Source organism: Moschus berezovskii, chromosome 1 (genome assembly GCF_049115385.1).
Source record: "Moschus berezovskii isolate FMDL1 chromosome 1, NW_MosBer_1.0, whole genome shotgun sequence".
In the NCBI taxonomy this organism is placed as follows: Eukaryota; Metazoa; Chordata; class Mammalia; order Artiodactyla; family Moschidae; genus Moschus; species Moschus berezovskii.
Genome location: NC_142460.1, coordinates 135,129,853 through 135,151,278, shown reverse-complemented (window position 1 = coordinate 135,151,278; position 21,426 = coordinate 135,129,853). Strand labels below are relative to the sequence as shown.

General features: G+C 39.9%; 1 protein-coding gene across 2 annotated transcripts in view; it reads right to left on the bottom strand.

Moving 5' to 3' along the window:
• The window catches only part of PLCH1 (phospholipase C eta 1), a 249,971-nt gene that overhangs the window by 51,450 nt on the left and 177,095 nt on the right, over positions 1–21,426 (bottom strand). For both annotated transcript variants that reach the window (XM_088839585.1, XM_088839584.1), the window contains 3 exons: positions 18,827–18,947; positions 10,081–10,252; positions 3,287–3,394 (listed from right to left, as the gene is read on the bottom strand). In XM_088839585.1, the coding sequence (XP_088695711.1) occupies positions 3,287–3,394; positions 10,081–10,252; positions 18,827–18,947 (401 nt within the window). The remainder of the gene's footprint in view (positions 1–3,286; positions 3,395–10,080; positions 10,253–18,826; positions 18,948–21,426) is intronic.

Below are 21,426 nucleotides of genomic sequence, written 5' to 3'. Positions count from 1 at the left end.
TCTGTATGGCTGAAGCCTCAAAATAATAGGGCAGATGCCTAAAGGATTCAATTAATTCAACAACAGAAAGCATTTATTAAAAGAGCAAAAGTTTTCAGTGTGTGTGTGGGTTTGAATTCCTTAGACAGTAGACTAAGAGGAGAAAGAGGGTCAGCATGAGGGTCCTGCCTTCCACCCTGCTTCTAACCCCAAGGTGAAGCTGGGTGAGCTGCAAATCCTGCCTCTGACCTTTGCATCTGCTGTGCCCTCTGCCCGGAACATTCCTCAGATATCAATATGGCTAACTTCACTTCCTCCAAGTCTTTGCCCATGTATTACCTTCTCTGTGAGACCTTTCCTGGCCCTCACTTCTAAACCTTCCATAGACCCTTGACACATTTCTTCTCCCCCTTTCCCCGTTATTACTTATCACTGCCTAGTACACGTGCTACTTATTGCTTTGTTTCTTGTCTGTCTTCCCTTCTCCCACCAAGGTACAGACTCCACAAAGGCAAAGACCGTTCTGTTTTGTTCATTGATATGTGCCCCAACATCTACAGCACACTGGCTGCACCTCCATAAAAATCTGTTGAGTGTGCAAATGAATCTTGCATAAGCCGCATGATAGCAAGCGTTTCAGTATCCCTGAATGCTAAGCTAAAAATCTTTATCTGTTGCAATAATTCAGATATAACTTATAAATCTAACCACATTCTGTTAACTCCAAACTGAGGTTAAGAACTTCCTCTAAGGTAATTATTGGTTTCATACCAACTACGCACAGTACATCCGCTTTTGTAGAAATCTGATCACTTGGTTTAGATCAGACAATTTACATTCAACACTCAGATAAGACATCTGAGCCCTCTGCTGACAACTAAACTAGAAATTGACTGATTGAAGGATAGTGCTTTGGCTTTCTAAATACAGTACTGCCTTTTCTCAGAAGAGCTCAAAAAATAGAGAAAAAAGATCTGAAAAGGATAAGTAAAAACCTTATCTATTTCTGCTAGAATGTTGGTTTCTGCATATATTTTCTCTCCTAAAGTCCAACAAAGAGACACCTGTAAAACATTATAGGTAAGGTGTTCTTCACATTCACTTAGGCCCAAATCAAAGAATCCAAGTGAAAGATCATGTCTATCTTTATGGAATTATGTTCTAAACTGTCTACCTCTATGGGTGCCTAGACATCAACCAAGAGATTATAAAGCTTGAGAGGAACCCAGATGGATAGTCTCACAAATGAAGTAATTGATTTGCTTCCATAGTGAAAGTGCAAGTCACTCAGTCATGTCCAACTCTTTGTGATCCCATGGACTAAACAGTCCATGGAATTCTCCAGGCCAGAATACTGGAGTGGGCAGCCATTCCCTTCTCCAGGGGATCTTCCCAACTCAGGGATCGAACTCAGGTCTCCCGCATTGCGGGCGGATTCTTTACCATCTGAGCCATAACACCTTAGCTAATTCTCTTTTGTAATTATAGATATTTAACTTAGAAAGTTAGAAGGCTCACTGACATTAGAAGAAATTTAATACTATTGGGTGGATTTAGAAACTAGAATAATGGGTTTCCTCAGAGCAATAAATACCATTGTAATAGTAGCTAAATTTCCACCACTCATTTTCACTGAAAGCTACATTCCCTAAACACATAACTTCACCAAGATTCTTCTTTCCATGGGACTTCCCTGGTAGTCCAGTGGCTAAGACTCAGCGCTCCCAATGCAGGAAGCCCAGGTTTGATCACTGGTTAGGAAACTAGATTCAACGTGCCACACCTCGGAGTTCACATGCCACAGTAAAGATGGAAGATCCCAAGAGCCATAACAAAGACCTGGTATAGTCAAATAAATAAATAAAAATAAACACTCTGTTTATTGCTCCTGAACTGTGGACTACTCTGAGGCTGGCAACCAAGAGAACAAGCGGAAACAAGAGGCAAAGATACTGAAATTCAGAGACAAAAATCTGGCTTATAAAATAAAGCTTAGAAAAAGAACTAAATTACCTATAATCACAAGTAATTACCAAAATGGCAAGTAGCTATAAGAGCAAAAGCAAAGAAACTAAAATATTAACTGTATTTTCACTTATGTAAATCTATTCAGATTAATTTTCTGTAACCATAGCCTTATTCACGGTATTTAATTGAGCTAATAAAAACTATTAAAAGGCAATAGATTAATACAGATGGTAATTTTTCCTTTTCATTTCAAGGCTGAATCTTGTCCATGTCATCCCTTCTAAAATGCATTAAAGCCAAGAAAGAACTATCTACTGAGACTTCAGTTGTCATTAAGCTCTTGCCCTCTTTGAAAATAATACCAGCTCTCTTAATACCTATAGGAAGCCACTGCCATTATTATTATCTCGAAGAAAGAAGACTGTTTTTAATGATACAATAATTGAATTCAGGGTAATACTGTAAATTAGAAGATTTTGTGTAATATTTTCTTTTTTAGGAGGTAGGATAACAGTTCTGACATCTAGAGAAATACTACTTTTCTGTAGAGATGAAACTGTAAACTCTACAACAAATTAATATGAGCAAGTGCTACTCTCAGATCGTCACATGATCCTGGAAATCACGTGAGCTATAGAAGGTGGGGGAGGTCAAGAAGGGATGGGGGATAGGGAGGTCTTTAAGCCTTACATTTCTCCCAGGTTTGTATTTCCATTGGAGTAGCTGGCTAAATGGTGCTGCTCTGTTTAAAAACAGAGCTCCTTGTTCTAGGACAGAAGTCTGAAGCAACATGCAGGTGACAAATGGCTCTTTGCCATTTGTCTAACATGTGGCAAATTAAAGTTTTAGCCAAGAGTCTCATTGTCTGGAAGAACTTGGAGATCTTCTGGTCCAAGGTGCATTCTCTCAGGGAGGGGATGAGCATTCTAGAGAAGCAGATCCTCTTGCAGCTGGGTTCTGAGAGCCAGCTTTGAATGGCAGCATGGTGGAGCTGCTAGGAGGAGGCAGGCAGACAATGCTAAAGCCAGTTTATTTCACCAGACAGTGACATTTCCAACTGTAATTTGAATTTTGATCAAGTTGTAATAGGAGGGAATTGGTGCCTGGAGAGAAGGTCAGATGGGTTAATCACTAAGATTCCTTCCAACTCTAAGACACAACAATTCTTGACTCAGTCACTCAGTAAACATTTGGGAGTCCTGTGTGCCAGCACACAACATGATTTTCAATACATATCCTTTCTACACCACAGCCACCATATTTGTGAATATTCCAGCACAGCAGCAGTTTTTACTGTAGCACATGGAGGGTGAAAATTATGGCCAAGCCTGTAACTTACATAATGGAGCTTGAACTTGCACTCATCTTCAATTTCATCTGCACTGTCTTCATCAGAAACTTCTCCTTCTTCAGCATCATCTCCAAGGTGGTAAGGTAACTTCTTGCCCTGAAATGAAACAAAACACCCAATTTAAAAATGAAAATTCAGGGACTTTCCTGGTGGTCCTGTGGTTAAGAATCTGCCTGCTAAGGCAGGGGACACAGGTTCAATTCCTGGTCTGAGAAGATCCCACATGCTTCAGGGCAACTACTGAGCCCTCACACCTAGAGCCCGTGCTCTGCAACACCAGAAGCCACCACGATAAGAAGCCCCCAGACCACAGTGAAGAGTAGTCCCCACTCACCACAACTAGAGAAAGCAACAAAGATCCAGTGCAGCCATAAATAAATTTTTTAAAAATGAAAATTCAGCAAGATAGGGGTATGAGGATTAAGAGGTACAAAATACTATGAGTAAAATAAGCTACAAGGACATATTGTACAGCACAGGGAAATAATCATTATTTTATAGTAACTTTAAATTGAGTCTAATCTATAAAAATATTGAATCACTATGTTATACACTTGAAGCTAGTATAATGCTGTAAATTAACTTTACTTCAGTTAAAACATAAAATACAAAATAAAAATGAAAATGAAAATTCACAAAGCCAAAAAGTGGAAATAACCCAGTGTCTACTAACATATGAAAGGATAAACAAAATGTGGTACACATACATTGAAATATTACTCAGCTTTTAAAAAGTGAGGAAATTCTGACTCTTGCTACAACATGGATGAACCCTGAGGACATTAGGCTAAAGGAATTAAGCCAGTCACAATAGAGTATTATATGATTCCACTTATATAAGGTACCCAGAGTAGCCAAATTCATAAAAACAAGAAGTAAAACAGTGGTCTACAGGAGCTGGGAGGATGGGAAGCTGTTTAATGACTGTGGAGTTTCAGTTTGCAAGGATAGAGATTTCTGTACAAGGCAATGTGAAAGGTACTTAACACTACTGAACTGTATACTTAAAGATGGTTAAGATGGTAAATAAGTCTTATGCTTGAATTAAAAATAATTTTTAAAAATTGAAAAATGAAAATAAAATGTGTTATTCCTTACTTCAGACTGACTTGAAGGCAGATTGCTTGAACTAGGGACAAAACAAAAGGGGAAGAGACTTTAAAGAAAAGGCATTTTTATTACTTCCAAAGAAGGCTGAGCACCAAAGAATTGATGCTTTTGAACTGTGGTGCTGGGGAAGACTCTTGAGAGTCCCTTGGACAGCAAGAAGATCAAACCAGTCAATCTTAAAGGAAATCAACCCTGAATATTCACTGGAAGGACTGATGCTGAAGTTCCAATACTGTGGCCACCTGACTGTGGAGTGGACCCTGAAGCTGGGAAAGACTGAGGGTAGGAGGAGAAAGGCACTGCAGAGGATGGAATGGTTGGGTGACATAATCGACTCAATGGACATGAGTTTGAGCAAACTCCGGGAAACAGTGAAGGACAGGGAAGCCTGGGGTGCTGCAGTCCATGGGGTCACAAAGAGTTGGACACAGCAGCAACTGAAAACAATTACTATATTAACAAACGAAAGTCAGACCAGGCTTCTGTTTCAGAATATATGACTTGCCATAATAGGCATCACCCCACCCCATGTTCTTAGAGCAGTTTGTTCTCCTGAGCAGATTCAAAGTGCCCTTCCCTCCTGCTGGCGATCCCCTCTGCACAGAGCAGGCCAGTTTTTATGACAGGACAGTGCAATGATATGCTGCGCAGCTGGAGCACACCCCTCACAACCAATCACTAACATACTTCAGGAATCAGGGACTTTTGGAAAATGAGGGGGAATTCCTATGGCAAAAGGGTAGAAAACCCAAGTTGTAGAATTACATGCTCATTATGATCTCAGTGATGTATAAAAACTCAAGGAAAAACTCTGGCGAGAAATATGGTCCATTATTAAGAGTACAAATCTCTGGGTAACAGCACTATGGACGATAGCTATCTTCTCCTTTTCTACATTTCCAAATTTATATTCAGAAAAAGAAAAAGTAAATAACAGAAAGCATGACCCAGTGGCCTGATAAGAGCTGCTAGGGCAGCTAACCATCTGTATTGGTAAAGCATCATACTTGCAAGCAGAAAGGAAAATTAATAAGTAACTGAATCCCTCCCCAGATCTTGAGGGTTTGGGGAGACAGAATCAGGCTCTGTGGCTAAGTGGCCAAGGTCACAGTGGTAGGCAGCCTCTAAAATACCCCCAATGGTTCCTCCCTCTTGGTTTTCATGCCCTTCTAGAATTGCTTCTCCCTGATTGGGCCTAGTGCTCCTTCTAATGAATGGAAGAGAGCAAAAGCAAAATGTCTAACTTTAGTTCTATGAGGGGATTCCTAAACACATAAAGATGGGGAAATTCTTTAAACATAGAAGGATGTGTAAATGCTTGGCAGCCAAAATTCATAATACATTTCTAAATATCTTCCCAAACAACGAACCAGGCTGTCTTTTCTAAACTCAGGCTCCAGGGACTTCTAGTATTTCTGCTTTTCACACCATGGCTGGCCCACCTTCGGCACTCTGGATCTTTCCCTCATCCACTTCTCCTACCTCCGTGGGGTCAACAGCATAGTCAGATTTTCAGGGAATTCCTCCCTCCCAGTTTTCCTATACCTTCCCTGATACCCAAGCACTTGGCCTTGGGTACTAGGCACAGTGATAAATTCAAAGCTGGTTAAATCATTTGTGTAATGAAAACAAAATCTATATTAAGAATCCAAACTCAGGGTTTGAATACTTAAATATTTTCTTCAAATTACAAAAGGATGTTTATAGGTTTAAAAAGTTGGCATTTAATTTGCCTTCATACCACTATGTAATACAGTTCTTGTTTGTAAGTGCTATTTGCGAAGTGAAAACTATATTCTTTCCCATAAAAACATATATAACGTAGATACATAAATATGGGTACATATATATATACATTTTTACTATGATTCTAATTTAGAATAGCAAAATATTGTTTTCACTTCTTCCTGTATGTCTTTAATAACAAGGTAGCTTGGAATTAAGGTATTGATGTCTATATATTACTTTAAGTCTTATTGACAGAAGGTCCTTATAAAATGTTTTATATCTCTTCATTTCAGACAGCATTGTAAAATAGCTAAGGTAATATGTATAGCAGTACCAGAAATAAGGTACTCAATTAGGTGGTGACCAGACATATTCAGGGATATATGAACCTCCTTCATTTATTCACCACCAATTAATTTATTCAGTCAACTTTGTTTTGAGCACAATGACAAACACCAAGACGGAGCTGTACAGAAGACGTTTAAAACATAGTGACAGCAATTCCCTCTTTTGAAATACCACCTTAGTCAATGTTTTTTCAACTGTTTTTAATTGGAGGATAATTGCTTCACAATGTTATGCTGGTTTCTGCCATACCACAAAGTAAATCAGCCATAGGTATACATACGTCCCCTTCCTCATGAACCTCCCTCCCTCCCCCACCCCATCCCACCCTTCTGGGTTGTCACAGACCACAGGGTTGAGCTCTCTGTGTTATACACACGGTTTGTATAACTAGCTATCTATTTTACATATGGTAATGTAGATGTTTCAATGCTACTCTCTCAATTCATTCCCTCTACTTCCCTGGCTGTGTCCACAAGTCTCTTCTCTACGTCTGTGTCTCTATTCCAGCCCTGCAAATAGGTTCATCAGTACCATTTTTCTAGATTCCACATATATGTGTCAATCTACAATATTTGTTTTTCTCTTTCTGACTTAACTTCACTCTGGATAAGAGACTCTAGGTTCACCCACCTCACTAGAACTAATTCAAATTTGTTTCTTTTTATGGCTGAGTAATATTCCATTGTATGTATGTACCACAACTTCTTATCCATTTGTCTGTTGATGGGCATTCTGACTGGTGTGAGGTGATGCCAAATAAGCAATAGCAATTCTGGAGTGTTGCACATGGTTCTGATACCACAAGAAAGAAAGGAAACTATAACCACCATAAGCAGGGGTGATGGGCAGGCCTTGCAGCAGCACTAAAACTTCAAAGGCCTTTCACTTAAATGTGGTAGTAGGTGCAGGGTAAGGAAAGTTGCCATCTCAGAGTATTCACAAGGCATCCTCATTTTCATTCCTTTTACTATCTCAATAAAAGACAGGAGGGCCATATTTTCTGCTAGTTTTTTAATGTTCCTGGTCCTTGAAAGATATGTTTTTCAGGCAGATAGGAAGAAAAGCAACAGAACAGAACATTATTTCTTAATGCCTCTCATGAACAGTGCTACTCATAAGGAAAATTATAGAATAAACTAAGGTATTCTTGCTGGGATAATCCCATGGAGAGAGGAGCTTGGTGGGCTATAGTCCAAAGGATCGCAAAGAGTTGGACACAACTGAGCAACTAAGCACACATCAAAGGTAGAATTTTATGAACTTAACAGTGGTTCAATGTAAACAAAGAATGACCTAAAAGTCCCCCTCTGATCTACATACTATTTCATGCAGGAGTTACACTCAAGAATTAGATTGATTCCTCCATGGTATACGGAAATATTTCTAGAAACTGGAACCATAGCCACCTCTTAGCTTCTAGTAGCATGGCCTTAGGAGAGTGGTTCACAACTCTGTGATATCTCTACAGAAGTAAAATGCTTGGGCTAGATAAGGTTTCCTCCAGCTGTAAGCCTGTGGAAAAATTACTAAGTTTGTTATTATTTTTGTTCAAAAGCAAACTTTCATTTACTTTTCAGGAGATACACATGCACAAACACACACACACACACACACACACACACAGCTAGCCCTCCATATCCAAGGGTCGATTGAATCCACAGATGCAAAGGTCCAACTCTATTAGACCATTCCATTCATATGAGGGACTTGAGCATCACAGATTTGGAAATAATCCCCTATGGATACTGAGAGACTACTGTGTATATCTGTGTGCACACATATGTGTGTGTTTATGTGTGCATGTGTGTGTGTTTGTGTGTGTGTATGGTATATGCATGCATGCTAAGTCGCTTCAGCCATGTCCAACTCTATGCAATCTTATGGACTGTAGCCTGCCTGGCTTCTCTGTCCAAGGGATTCTCCAGGCAAGAATATTGATATGTATTAAATATATGGGGAGGCATGTGTGTACAGTTATAATAATGAACAACTTGTCCATCTCCAAAGTATTAAGTAGTCATTCAAATACTGCCTTTGGGATCAGAGACGCTAAATGATCTTAGCCTATAAGCAATGCTAAAGATTGCTCAGATGCTAAAGGAACTTAGGAAAATCAGTTCCCTTGTTGTTGCTTCAAACGGGAGTTTTCTGCCCCCACAGATCTAGGAAATCTCCTTAAAGTTTGGAGACAGTTACTACCAGCAAATTGACCACAGCTGTTTTGAAATACCCACAGCCCACATCACTGCCACTTCTTCCAATAAGTATTTCAGGTCTTTTGGCTTTGATTCATCCTGGTGCCCATCAGCCCTCAGACATTCGGTGCCCAAAGCCGTTATGTAGAAGGGAACTCAATGAGTTTATATCAAATATTCCTTAGGTTCCACTGTCCAAATGGACTCATTTAGTGTTTATTCTTCTGACTGCTCGGCTACAGACATGAAAACATTTACAAGGTTATAAAGGTGACACTGGGCTTTCTAACCCAACTTTCTAGCCCAGTTTTCACCACAAGAGCTTACTTTAGCAAGATTTCAGGAACACTGACCTTAACATTATTTCTTACATTATATAATTGGAGCTTTTATTCAAAATGCTTTCACACATACAAATGCCCAATGACATCTCTGATGGATTCAGCCTATAATTCTCATTTAACTGATAGAAAAACAGGTTTTGACCAATTTCAAAGGTGAATACAACTTTTCCATTTGCTGTCCTCTCTTAACACCCCAGTTCTAGTCTTGCTATGAAATTATACTATCTGACTTTCCTAGGCCTCCACTGTGCTATTTGGTTTTTGTACACACTTTTTAAAGTAAAACATAACTCCATTTAAATATAATATTCTACTGCTTTTCCTTAGGTTTTCAGTTTCAAAACAATACAACTATCCAAAATGTTTTTAGTCCAAATGCACAAAATTAACTGGGATTAAGTGAATCACATGAGCAATCTGAAATCTCAAGAAGCTGTCTTCCCTGCTTTCTTTGTATTAATAATATTCATTTCAGGTAGTAGGTTTCCTCTCTGAGAAGATCTGTTCATGAAATGTCATTCTATTCGCCCACTGCTCCTCCGCACACACACGAATCCTATGGGGCGTTATGTCTGTGTCTGTGCTCCACTTTGAAGCCAGCTCTCCTCACTTATATAATGCAGGCTGATCAACCATGAAGACTTCTTTTGACAGACAGTTATTGGAGCTTGAAATGGGGAAGAAGAATCTGAAAGAAATGCTTCTGGATATGGACAGAAGGAGCCTCTCCTCTCATGTAATGCTTGTCTCCCTCACACAGGCTTCTCTCCAGCGCGAACCACCACTGACTAAAACATTCAACATTTGGCTCACAATACTGATGTTCTTGCTTCATAAAAACAACCCCCAAAATACATGTTCAGTAAGTAATAAGCCTTTTCTAAAGGTATGACTATAAATAAATTGAAACAAGGTGCATGCACAAGTCTAGACAACCCTTCACTCTAGACTCTATTATTGACTCTATCATTCTCTTCATAAACCCATTTTTAGTCTTAAAGAGAGGAAGGGCTTAGTAGGTCATGAGTGCTTTTTATTTCATTTCTGAGGTACTTACCTTCACTAGGATTTTGCCTTTCAAACTCTGAGGGCTTGGAAGCTGCTTGGTCTCTCCTGTGTCTATAGATGACAGGTCAAGTTTGTCTTGGAATATTCCTTTCAGGTACTGAGCAATTTTCCTTTGCTGCTGGAGACTGCAGTGATTCTCAATGGACAGTATGACTGGAAACCTGAGAAAACAGCAGCACATTATAAAGGCATCGACCACAGAAACTCACAGGGACTTTTGAAAATCATTCCATTTTCATTATGTTCTTATAAGCCTGGTGACAGTATTTATGAAAGAGGTGATGATTAAAATGTTTCTTAAATGAAAACAATGAGAGACACATTTAAAAAAAAATTCCTCTGGCCAAATATACCTTACCAGGCATAATGGGTAAACTCAATACCAATCCACATGGGATGACTTAGTCTAATATTTTGCATCTCCATCCCTCACACATAGCTTCCCTGGTGGCTCAGAGGGTAAAGCATCTGCTTGCATTGTGGGAGACCTGGGTTCAACCGCTGCGTTGGGAAGATCCCCTGGAGAAGGAAATGGCCCCCCACACATATATATGCACACACATGGTACATACATTATGTCTCTTTTACAAGAAAAAATGAAAGAGAAAACTTTGAGAGATAAGAAACATAAAGAAAGAAAATTCATAATGTAATTTTGTCTTATTCATTCAAATTCTAGAAACATCTAGGAGACCACTATCATTAAATGCATATATTTACTCTAAAAATATATATTCAGTACCCAGCTTGAAAATTACTATTAAGGATAAAATAACATAATGGAATTTGTGTTTTATAGTGTCCTATATCAGGCATTTCAAAGTCATTTGTACAGAATTATATACTAGTCTTTACTTTTAGAAAGGAAAAAAAAAAGGCAGGCATTCTCTTCTGGCACTCAGGTTTCTGTGCAGAGATGTGAGATCTCAATGAAGTGATTACCACAGACAGCCTGAGGAACTGGGAATGATTACATGACCTTACTCCTCTTTTGACTTTGTTTCTTCCTTGGAAAAACAAATTCAGGCTTATTTTTTCCCCTAGTTTTCCATCACATATCTTCTGAAGTAATAGGCAATAGATTTTTTTCATAACATACAAACCAATATTTAAATTGCCTAATATGTCTATGTACTGAGCTGAACTGAATATGTGTATGTGGAGAAAAAGTTTCATTTCTTGGCTTATAGGACAAGCACAAGCTCCACAGTACAGGCTGTGACCTTCTGAAATTACATTCTATCCTCATTAGTAAATCTCATGCCAGAGGTAATATACGAGATGAATCTTTGTGGCTGAGGTTGGTTTGGTTACCTGACTATAATTTGTTTACTCTTGTGTCCTCACATGGGTTTCACCCAGTGTGTTAGAAAGAGAGAAAAACAACAAACTAGCAACCCTGAGTTGTCTATGCAATCACATCAGGGAATTCTAGCAATGAATTTTAAAATTATCAATCTGTTTACAAAAAGTCTGTGTCTATTAGCATCTAATGATGCTTGGTGTATAAAGCACTGCTTCTCAACAGGGGCAGGGGCAGCTGTGTGGTACCCCTCCCAAAGGGACATTTGTCAATATCTGAAGACATTTTTGGTGGTCACAGTGTTGTGTGTGGGGACTGCTACTGGTGTTTAGCAACTACAGTCATAAATGTACTCATTGTCCTATAATGCACGAGACAGTTCCCCATAACAAAGAATAATCTGGCCCAAAATGTCTATGCCAAGGCTTGAGAAACCCTGGTATAAAGATGCAACTAAAACTTAAGAAAAAGAATGAACTTTTAAAAGGTGTTAAACACGTTTATTGACTATTTTCATTTGAAGTGCTTTTCTCCTAAGTTTTCTTCCAAACTTGAAGTTAGCATGGTCAAGTCACCAGAGTATATAGATAGCAGGTCTTCTCAAGGCTCTACTTCAGGGGCAAATCCTTCAGCAACCTGGTTAAGTTGAGGAGCAATCAGGGTAAAATGATCCATCATAATTTAGTCCTCGAGATTCTTCCATGTAGAAGACACCAGAAACCAAATCTGCTATGCAGCAAGTGTCTCTTATCAGAACAGCATTTTAACTTCATATTTAATTAATGAGAAGACCAAACATTAGAAAGACAGCCTTCAGAATGGGAGAAAATAATAGCAAATGAAACAACTGACAAAGAATTAATCTCCAAAATATATAAGCAGCTCCAGAAGCTCAATTCCTGAAAAATGACCCAATCAAAAAATGGGCCAGCCCGGCTCCGGCGGCACAGACGCGAGAGTCACCCGGCTCCGGCGGCGCAGACGCGAGAGTCGCCCGGCTCCAGCGCAACCGACCACATGCAGAATCGTGGCTGAGATGAGCTACCCCGCGCCCAGGGTTAGGGCGGTGGCCGAGAGGAGCTGTACCACGTTCAGGAGGCGGTGGCTGCTCGGGCACCGGAGGGCCGAGAGGAGCTGATCCACATTCAAAGCAGGAGGGACGGCCTTGAGGAGATACCCCTCGTCCAAGGTAAGGTACAGCGGCTGCGCCTTGCTGGAGCAGCTGGGAAGAGATACTCCACAACCAAGTGGAATATAAGAATCCAGTGTTCTGGCGAGGAAGGAACAAGATGGCGGAGGGATAAGTAGGCAAGACCACTTTCTCCCCCACAAATTCATCAAAAGAACATTTGAACGCGGAGTAAAGTCCACAAAACAACTTCTGAATACTGGCAGAGGACATCAGGCTCCCAGAAAAGCAGCCCATTGTCTTCTAAAGGAGAGAGAAGAAATCCAGCTCCACCCACCAGAACACCGACACATGCTTCCCTAACCAGGGAACCCGGACAAGTCACCCGTCCAACCCCACACACAGCGAAGAAACTACGTAATAAAGAGAACTCCACAAACTGCAAGAAGAGGGAAAGGCCACCCCAAGCAAAGCAATATAAGCAAGATGAAGAGGCAGAGAAATACCCAGCAAGTAAAGGAACAAGATAATTGCCCACCAACACAAACAAAAGAAGAAGATATAGGGAATACACCTGATAAAGAATTTCAAATTTTGATGGTGAAAATGATTCAAAATCTTGAAAGCAAAATGGAGTTACAGATAAATAACCTGGAGAAAAGGATTGAGAAGATGGAAGAAAGATTTAATAAGGACTTAGAAGAAATAAAAAAGAGTCAATATACAATGAATAATGCAATAGATGAGATCAGAAACACTCTGGAGGGAACAAACAGTAGAATAACAGAGGCAGAAGACAGGATAAGCGAACTAGAAGATAGAATTGTAGAAATAAATGAAACAGAGAGGAAAAAAGAAAAACGAATTAAAAGAAATGAGGACAATATTAGAGTCCTCTGGGACAATGTTAAATGCTCCAACATTCGAATCATAGGAGTCCCAGAAGAAGAAGACAAAAAGAAAGACCATGAGAGAATACTTGAGGAGATAATAGTTGAAAACTTCCCTAAAATGGGGAAAGAAATAATCACCCAAGTCCAAGAAACCCAGAGAGTCCCCAACAGGATCAACCTAAGGCGAAATACTCCAAGACACATATTAATCAAATTAACAAAGATCAAACACAAAGAACAAATATTAAAAGCACCAAGGGAAAAGCAGCAAATAACGCATAAGGGGATTCCCATAAGGATAACAGCTGATCTTTCAACAGAAACTCTTCAGGCCAGAAGGGAGTGGCAAGACATACTTAACGTGATGAAAGAAAATACCCTACAGCCCAGATTACTATACCCAGCAAGGATCTCATTCAAATATGAAGGAGAAATCAAAAGCTTTACAGACAAGCAAAAGCTGGAGGGAATTCAGCATCACCAAACCAGCTCTCCAACAAATGCTAAAGGATCTTCTATAGACAGGATACACAGAAAGAGTGTATAAACTTGAACCCAAAGCAATAAAGAAAATGGCTACGGGATCGTACTTATCAATAATTACCTTAAACGTAAATGGGTTGAAATTTTCAAAAAGGCTAGGAAACAATTCTCATAGCCATCAATAGTTCAGTGTTGAGTTCATGAATAGTTTTTAAAGTTTGGGACAAACTGTAGTATTTGCTATTTGAAGTACTATTTGTAATTGGCATATTACGATGTAACATTGGTCTTCATTTCCAACTTAAAACGCCTAAAAATGCCTAACAGGTTTTTAGATTTGTGAATTTTAGTTGAAATGTATTTTACGATGTTACTAAATTACCTGCAGAAATATTGAAATATTTCAGAGAATTTATTCACTGTACATTTAATTTATTTTATTTATAAAAGTTATGAACTGTAGAAAGTTTTACTTGTTGGGTCTAATGCTTGTTGCTTCAAATACTTGTTGCATTTGAAGTGCTAGTTACAAGAAAATCAAATACCTTCAATGTATAAATGCTATTAAGTTTTTAAAGGACTCTGGAGTATAAGTAAGTTTGTTTAAAGAAATTTAGTCTGTTCAACTTGAAAAAAAATAAATAAATAAAATTGGATTATTTGATTTAAAAAAATAAAAAAAATAAAGATTGAAAAAAAAAAAAAAAATGGGCCAAAGAACTAAACAGACATTTCTCCAAAGAAGACATACAGATGGCTAACAAACACATGAAAAAATGCTCAACATCCCTCATAATCAGAGAAATGCAAATCAAAACCACAATGAGATACCATTACACACCAGTCAGAATGGCTACTATCCAAAAGTCTACAAGCAATAAATGCTGGAGAGGGTGTGGAGAGAAGGGAACTCTCTTACACTGTTGGTGGGAATGCAAACTAGTACAGCCACTATGAAGAACAGTGTGGAGATTCCTTAAAAAACTGGAAACAGAACTGCCATACAATCCAGCAATCGCACTCCTCAGCATACACACCGAGGAAACCAGAACTGAAAGAGACACATGTACTCCAGTGTTCATCACAGCACTGTTTACAATAGCCAGGACGTGGAAGCAACCTAGATGTCCATCTGCATATGAATGGATAAGAAAGCTGTGGTACATATACACAATGGAGTATTACTCAGCCATTAAAAAGAATGCATTTGAACCAGTTCTAATGAAGTGGATGAAACTGGAGCCTATTATACAGAGTGAAGTAAGCCAGAAAGAAAAACACCAATACAGTATACTAACGCATATATATCGAATATTGAAAGATGGAAATGATAACCCTGTATACGAGACAGCAAAAGAGACACAGATGTATAAAACAGTCTTTGGGACTCTGAGGGAGAGGGTGAGGTTGGGATGATTTGGGAGAATGACATTGAAACATGTATATTATCATATGTGAAACGAATCTCCAGTTCAGGGTTAATGCATGATACGGGATGCTCGGTGCTGGTGTGTGGGGATGACCCAGAGGGAGGATAAGGAGAGGACGGAGGTGGGAGGGGGGTTCAGAAAGGGAAACTCATATACACCCGGGGCAGATTCATGTCAATGTATGGCAAAACCAACCAATATAATATTGTAAAATAATTAGCCTCCAATAAAAAAAAATTAAATTAAAAAAAAGAAATTTTAAAGGCCAGCAAGGTCTATAACCTCAGATATGCAGATGACACCACCCTTATGGCAGAAAGTGAAGAGGAACTCAAAAACCTCTTGATGAAAGTGAAAGAGGAGAGTGAAAAGGTTGGCTTGAAGCTCAACATTCAGAAAACAAAGATCATGGCATCTGGTCCCATCACTTCATGGGAAATAGATGGAAAAACAGTGGAAACAGTGTCAGACTTTATTTTTTTGGGCTCCAAAATCACTGTGGATGGTGATTGCAGCCATGAAATTAAAAGACGCTTACTCCTTGGAAGGAAAGTTATGACCAACCTTGAAATATTGAATATTAAAAAGCAGAGACATTACTTTGCCAACTAAGGTCCGTCTAGTCAAGGCTATGGTTTTTCCCGTGGTCATGTATGGATGTGAGAGTTGGACTGTGAAGAAAGCTGATCGCCGAAGAATTGATGCTTTTGAACTGTGGTGTTGGAGAAGACTCTTGAGAGTCCCTTGTACTGCAAGGAGAGCCAACCAGTCCATTCTAAAAGAGATCAATCCTGGGTGTTCATTGGAAGGACTGATGCTAAAGCTGAAACTGCAATTTGGCCACCTCATGCGATGAGTTGACTCACTGGAAAAGACTCTGATGCTGGGAAAGGTTGGGGGCGGGAGGAGAAGGGGACGACAGAGAATGAGATGGCTGGATGTCATCACCGACTCTGTGGACATGAGTTTGAGTGAACTCCGGGAGTTGGTGATGGACAGGGAGACCTGGAGTGCTGTGATTCATGGGGTCGCAGAGAGTCAGACATGACTGAGTGACTGAACTGAACTGAACTGAAATGAAGGTCTGTAAAATTAACTTTATGCAACTGTTAATTTTAATTTGCCTCTTTTTAATGTAGAAGTCATTTCTTGAATGTCTGGTATATTGCAGGCACTACAGAATGGATAAGGGGGAGTTTCCTGGTGGCCTAGTGGTTGGGATTCTGGGCTTTCACTGTGGTGCCCCATGTTCCCTCCTTTCTCATTCACTCCCTGGTCAGGGAACTGAGATCCCACAAGTCACAAACAGGGCTCCCTCTCCCACCAAAAAAGAAAAGTTTTTTGTTTTTTTTTTTAGAGATTAAGACATAGCCACATATTTTCAATGAGCTCATGATCCTAAAGACATAAAAGGAGGCAAATCACCAACAATTGCAAGAAAGTGCTGTATGATATGACAGAAATATGTTCAGAGGGCTAAGGAAGAGAAAAGGAGCATTTAAATAAATTGTGGTATGGGTAAGTTTGCCAAAGGGACAATGCCTAAGCAGTCTGCTAGGATGAGCAAAAATTAGGGGGGCGGAATAATGGGGATGACTATCAGATAGAGAGAAGGGCACAGGAGAGGGGGTTAGTGTGTCTGGTGCAGGGAGGCTGTGAAAGCAAGGGGATCACTAGGGACTCCGGAAACTGTCAGTGATGGCAGAAGTCAAAGTCCCTGTGGAGCGATGGTAGAAGGTGACATAGAAGAGCAAGAAGAGGCCGGCACAGAAGGCATGACTATGTACAACAAGGAGCCTCTGAAGGACTTTAAGAAGAATTACAACATCAGCTTATATTTTCCGAGAGAAAGATACTACTCCAGTGTGGTGGATGAACCAAAAAGAAGTGAAAATGAAGAGAAGGCAATGGAGTCCAAAGATAATTTAGCAAGTAGCACTGACAAGATTGGCTGAATCAAGAGTAACTCCCAATTTCTATAAAATCATTGGTAAGCAGTGCTACCTTCCTAACTAGAGCAAGAGGAAGCTTGGTAGAATGAGATGCTGAGTTCAGTTTGGGATGGAGACCTGGTGCTGGCAGGAGTTTTATCCTTGTTCAATGTTGTGTCTCCCTACACCAATTACAGTATGCCTGGCTTAGAGTAGGCACCATTAAATAGCTAAGTAAATGTCTGAATAACAATGAAATTTGTTAGTTTTCAGGTACCTATGAGATACTCAGATGAATCTGTAGTAAGAATTTTTCAATATATCTCTGAAACTTAGGGAGAACATTCTCAATATATAATTGCGAATAACCAAGAAGTAGACCAAAGACACATTGGGAAATAATGACTTTTTTCTTTGTTTTGTGACTACACCACTTGGCATGTGGTATCTTAGTTCCCCAACCAGGGATCCGACCTGTGTCCCCTGCATTGGAAGTGCAGAGTCTTAACCACTGGACCATCAGAGAAGTCCCGGAAATAGTGACTATTAAAGGAGTAAGAAAATGGACTAGAAGACCATAGGCTAAAGAAAGTGAGTGAGAAGCAATGGCAGCAACAGAAGAGAGTGTTTTAACAGAAGACCCTCCCAAAAGCAAGTGTTAAGGAGAAAATGTTCACCATCATCCGATGCCAAGGAGGGGTCAAGTGACATAAAGATTCCAGACACTGAAGTATATATAGGACTTCCAACAAGTCTGGAAACCAAGACATTATTATTTTATTGTATTGTCATACAATACTGATGTATGGATGTGAGAGTTGGACTATAAAGAAAGCTGAGTGCCAAAGAATTGATGCTTTTGAACTATGGTGTTGGAGAAGACTCTTGAGAGTCCCTTGGACTGCAAGCAGATCCAACCAGTCCATTCTAAAGGAGATCAGTCCTGGGTGTTCACTGGAAGGACTGATGTTGAAGCTGAAACTCTCTTACTTTGGCCACCTCATGCGACGAGGTGATTCACTGGAAAAGACTCTGATGCTGGGAGTGATTGGGGGCGGGAGGAGAAGGGGACGACAGAGAATGAGATGGCTGGATGGCATCACCGACTCGATGGACATGAGTTTGCGTGAACTCCGGGAGTTGGTGATGGACAGGGAGGCCTGGCGTGCTGCAGTCCATGGGGTCGCAAAGAGTCAGACACTACCGAGTAACTGAACTGAACAATCCTGATAAGCTATTTATTATGTACAGTAATCTGCATTTCTAAACATTATGGACACTGTAAACCCTGGGTTTAGAAACTTTGAGGTCACTCTTTGGAAGAATATGCTTCAAGGAGGCAGCATCTTGAGAGAAAACAGGGTAAGGAATGAAGAGAGCACAAGAAAGCATGGTTGTGGGGCCCATGTTATTTGTTCACAGTGTTTCGTTGGGAAGGAGGGAGAGAACTGGGGCAGGAGAAAGGAAGATGTAGCCTCCAAGGAAGCATGTGGTTTGGTGGCCAAGTTACAGCAGGCAGCTTCCCGTGTGCCAGCTGAGCCAGATTCCCTGCTGTGCTTGACTTACTCATTCTTCACAAAGGCATGCTTGTTGATGGTCTCCACAACATCTCTGAAGAGGATCTTTGAAGTGAGCGTGTAACCGTGGTGCACCACTGGCTCTCCATCCGGGCCATCCCAACAGTCAACTGCCAGAAAAAGAACATCACATCAACAACTCAAAGTTTCTGGTATTTCCCAATATTTCTGGAAATATCAGACAAGTATTAAGTTTATTGTTTGAGATTATACACTATGATGACCATGACAAAGATGTCAGACCAAAATGAGTGCTCTGGCATATTTATCAGGATAAGGAATTAAAGACTAGAAATGATTTACTGTGAATGCTTATAGTTAACAAGGAGGTCATACAATCAGCTTAGCATTTACCAAGAACGCACATTAGAAACTGATCTAAATCCAAGAGACTCAGCGAATGAACTTATGGTTGCCAGGGCAGGGGGGAGGAGGATGGGGAGAAGGGATGGTTAGGGAGTTTGGGATGGACATATACACACTGCTGTATTTAAAATGGATAACCAATAAGGGCCTACTGTATAGCACAGGGCACTCTGGTCAACGTTATGTGGCAGCCTGGGTGGGAAGGGAGTTTAGGGAAGAATGGATATATGGGTATGTATAGCTGGATCCCTTTGCTGTTAACCTGAAACTATCATAACATTGTTAATAAGCTATACTCTAGTACAAAATAAGTTTTTCAAAAAAAAAAAAAAGAAAGTGATCTAAATCCAACTGAGTATGCTTTAGATAGTGATATTTCTTATCAGATTATTTCTCTAATTTTACTTCTTCTTATTTAATTTACTGTTCTTTTATGAAGTCTCAATGACCCTCTAAAATCAAAACCAGGGCTTTTCATTATTGTTCACTTAAACTCATTATGTTTTCATTAGATTTATTTCCATTTTATTAATTCGATAGTAGTTCTAATATAGCATTGACTTCTGAAGTTCAAATCTTTAGGCCCTGCTAAGATTTTGTGGCTGGATGGCATCACTGACTCGATGGACATGAGTTTGAGTGAACTCCGGGAATTGGTGATGGACAGGGAGGCCTGGCATGCTGTGATTCATGGGGTCACAGAGTTGGACACGACTGAGCGACTGAACTGAAGATTTATGTGAACAAGGACGAATTATTTAATAATTTAAAGTATTGCTTCCCCATCCATAAAAGGAAAACTAAGAACAAGATTTGAGTCATAAGTTTGAGTGATTTATAAATAAATACCTGTGAAGTTGATTATAATCCTGCATGGCACATAGTAATCATTATTGTTATTGACACTATTGATACTGTTATGTATATGGACAAACTCACTGGCCCTCAGCTGAAGAAACACAAAAGCTTCCTCACCATCCTTCCTGACCCAGAGTTTGTCTTCCCTTGTTTTACACTCCACAACCAGACTAATTTCTCCAAACACTGCTTTCTCCACATCACTACTTTGCTTTGAAGCCTATTCAGTGCATAACGTAGCATCCAGTACATATTATGTATTCAACAGACATATGTTAAATTTATTAATAAGTAGTCTATGGAAACTGCTGCCTGCTTAACCCCAAGGTCCCTCCCTATCTCTGGTGCTAGAGACTTGCCATTCAGCTAAGCCTGTCTTCTTTCTGGCCCTGGTTCAGAGCTGGACTACAATTCTCAGCTTCCCTTGCAGTAGGACATGCTGCTGAAATGTGGGTAGAAGTGATGTGCACCACCTCCACATCTGGTCTATGAAAACCTGCCTTACACAATCATTCACGCTCCCTCTTCTGCTGTGATTTGGAAGTTGTGCTGAAGATGGCACAGATGCTGCGGGAAAGAGCCTGCACCCCTAAATCACTGCCTGAAAGACTCCCCCATTAGGAACAGCTATTTTGGACTTCACGTAAAAAACAAACTTCACTTGTTTTAAGGCACCAGGATTTTAGGCTTAACTGTTTAAAAGACTAGTTAATATCCTAGCTCCTATTTGACAAGTCAAACATTTTTTTCTCCTAACAACCAAACTACCAGACTTCTTCCAGTTAGGCAAGCTTCCTCACATACAATCCTACTTCCATGTCTTTGCTTCTTTCATTTAAGGTAAACTGACATGTCCTCCTTCACTTTGCTCATTTCAGTCCTAATTAAGGATCAAATCCTTAATTAAGGATTTGGATCCTAAACAAGGATCCCCCATAGATAACCTTGCCAGCTCTCATGACATTGCCCTTTCTTATGATAGGGGGTCACAAATTCAAATACCAACAAGAACCTGAAAGTGAAAGCATTAGTCACTCAGTCATGTCCAACTCTTTGCCACCCCATGGTCTGTAGCCCTCCAGGCTCCTCTGTTCATGGGATTTCCCAGGCTAGAATATTTGAGTGGGTTGCCATTTATTTCTCAGGGGATCTTCCCAACCCATGGATCAAACCCGAATCTCCTGTGTGGGAAGGTGGATTCTTTACCACTAAGCCACCAGGGAAGTCTTTGGGCCTGAATGAAGTCAAATATATGAAGGTATCTTCTCAGAAGAGAAGCTCCATCCATCTTTTGACATGTATTTTATATTCTTTGTCTTTGAATACAGACATAAAAAAAAACAAAACAGATGTTTCAAAAGTATG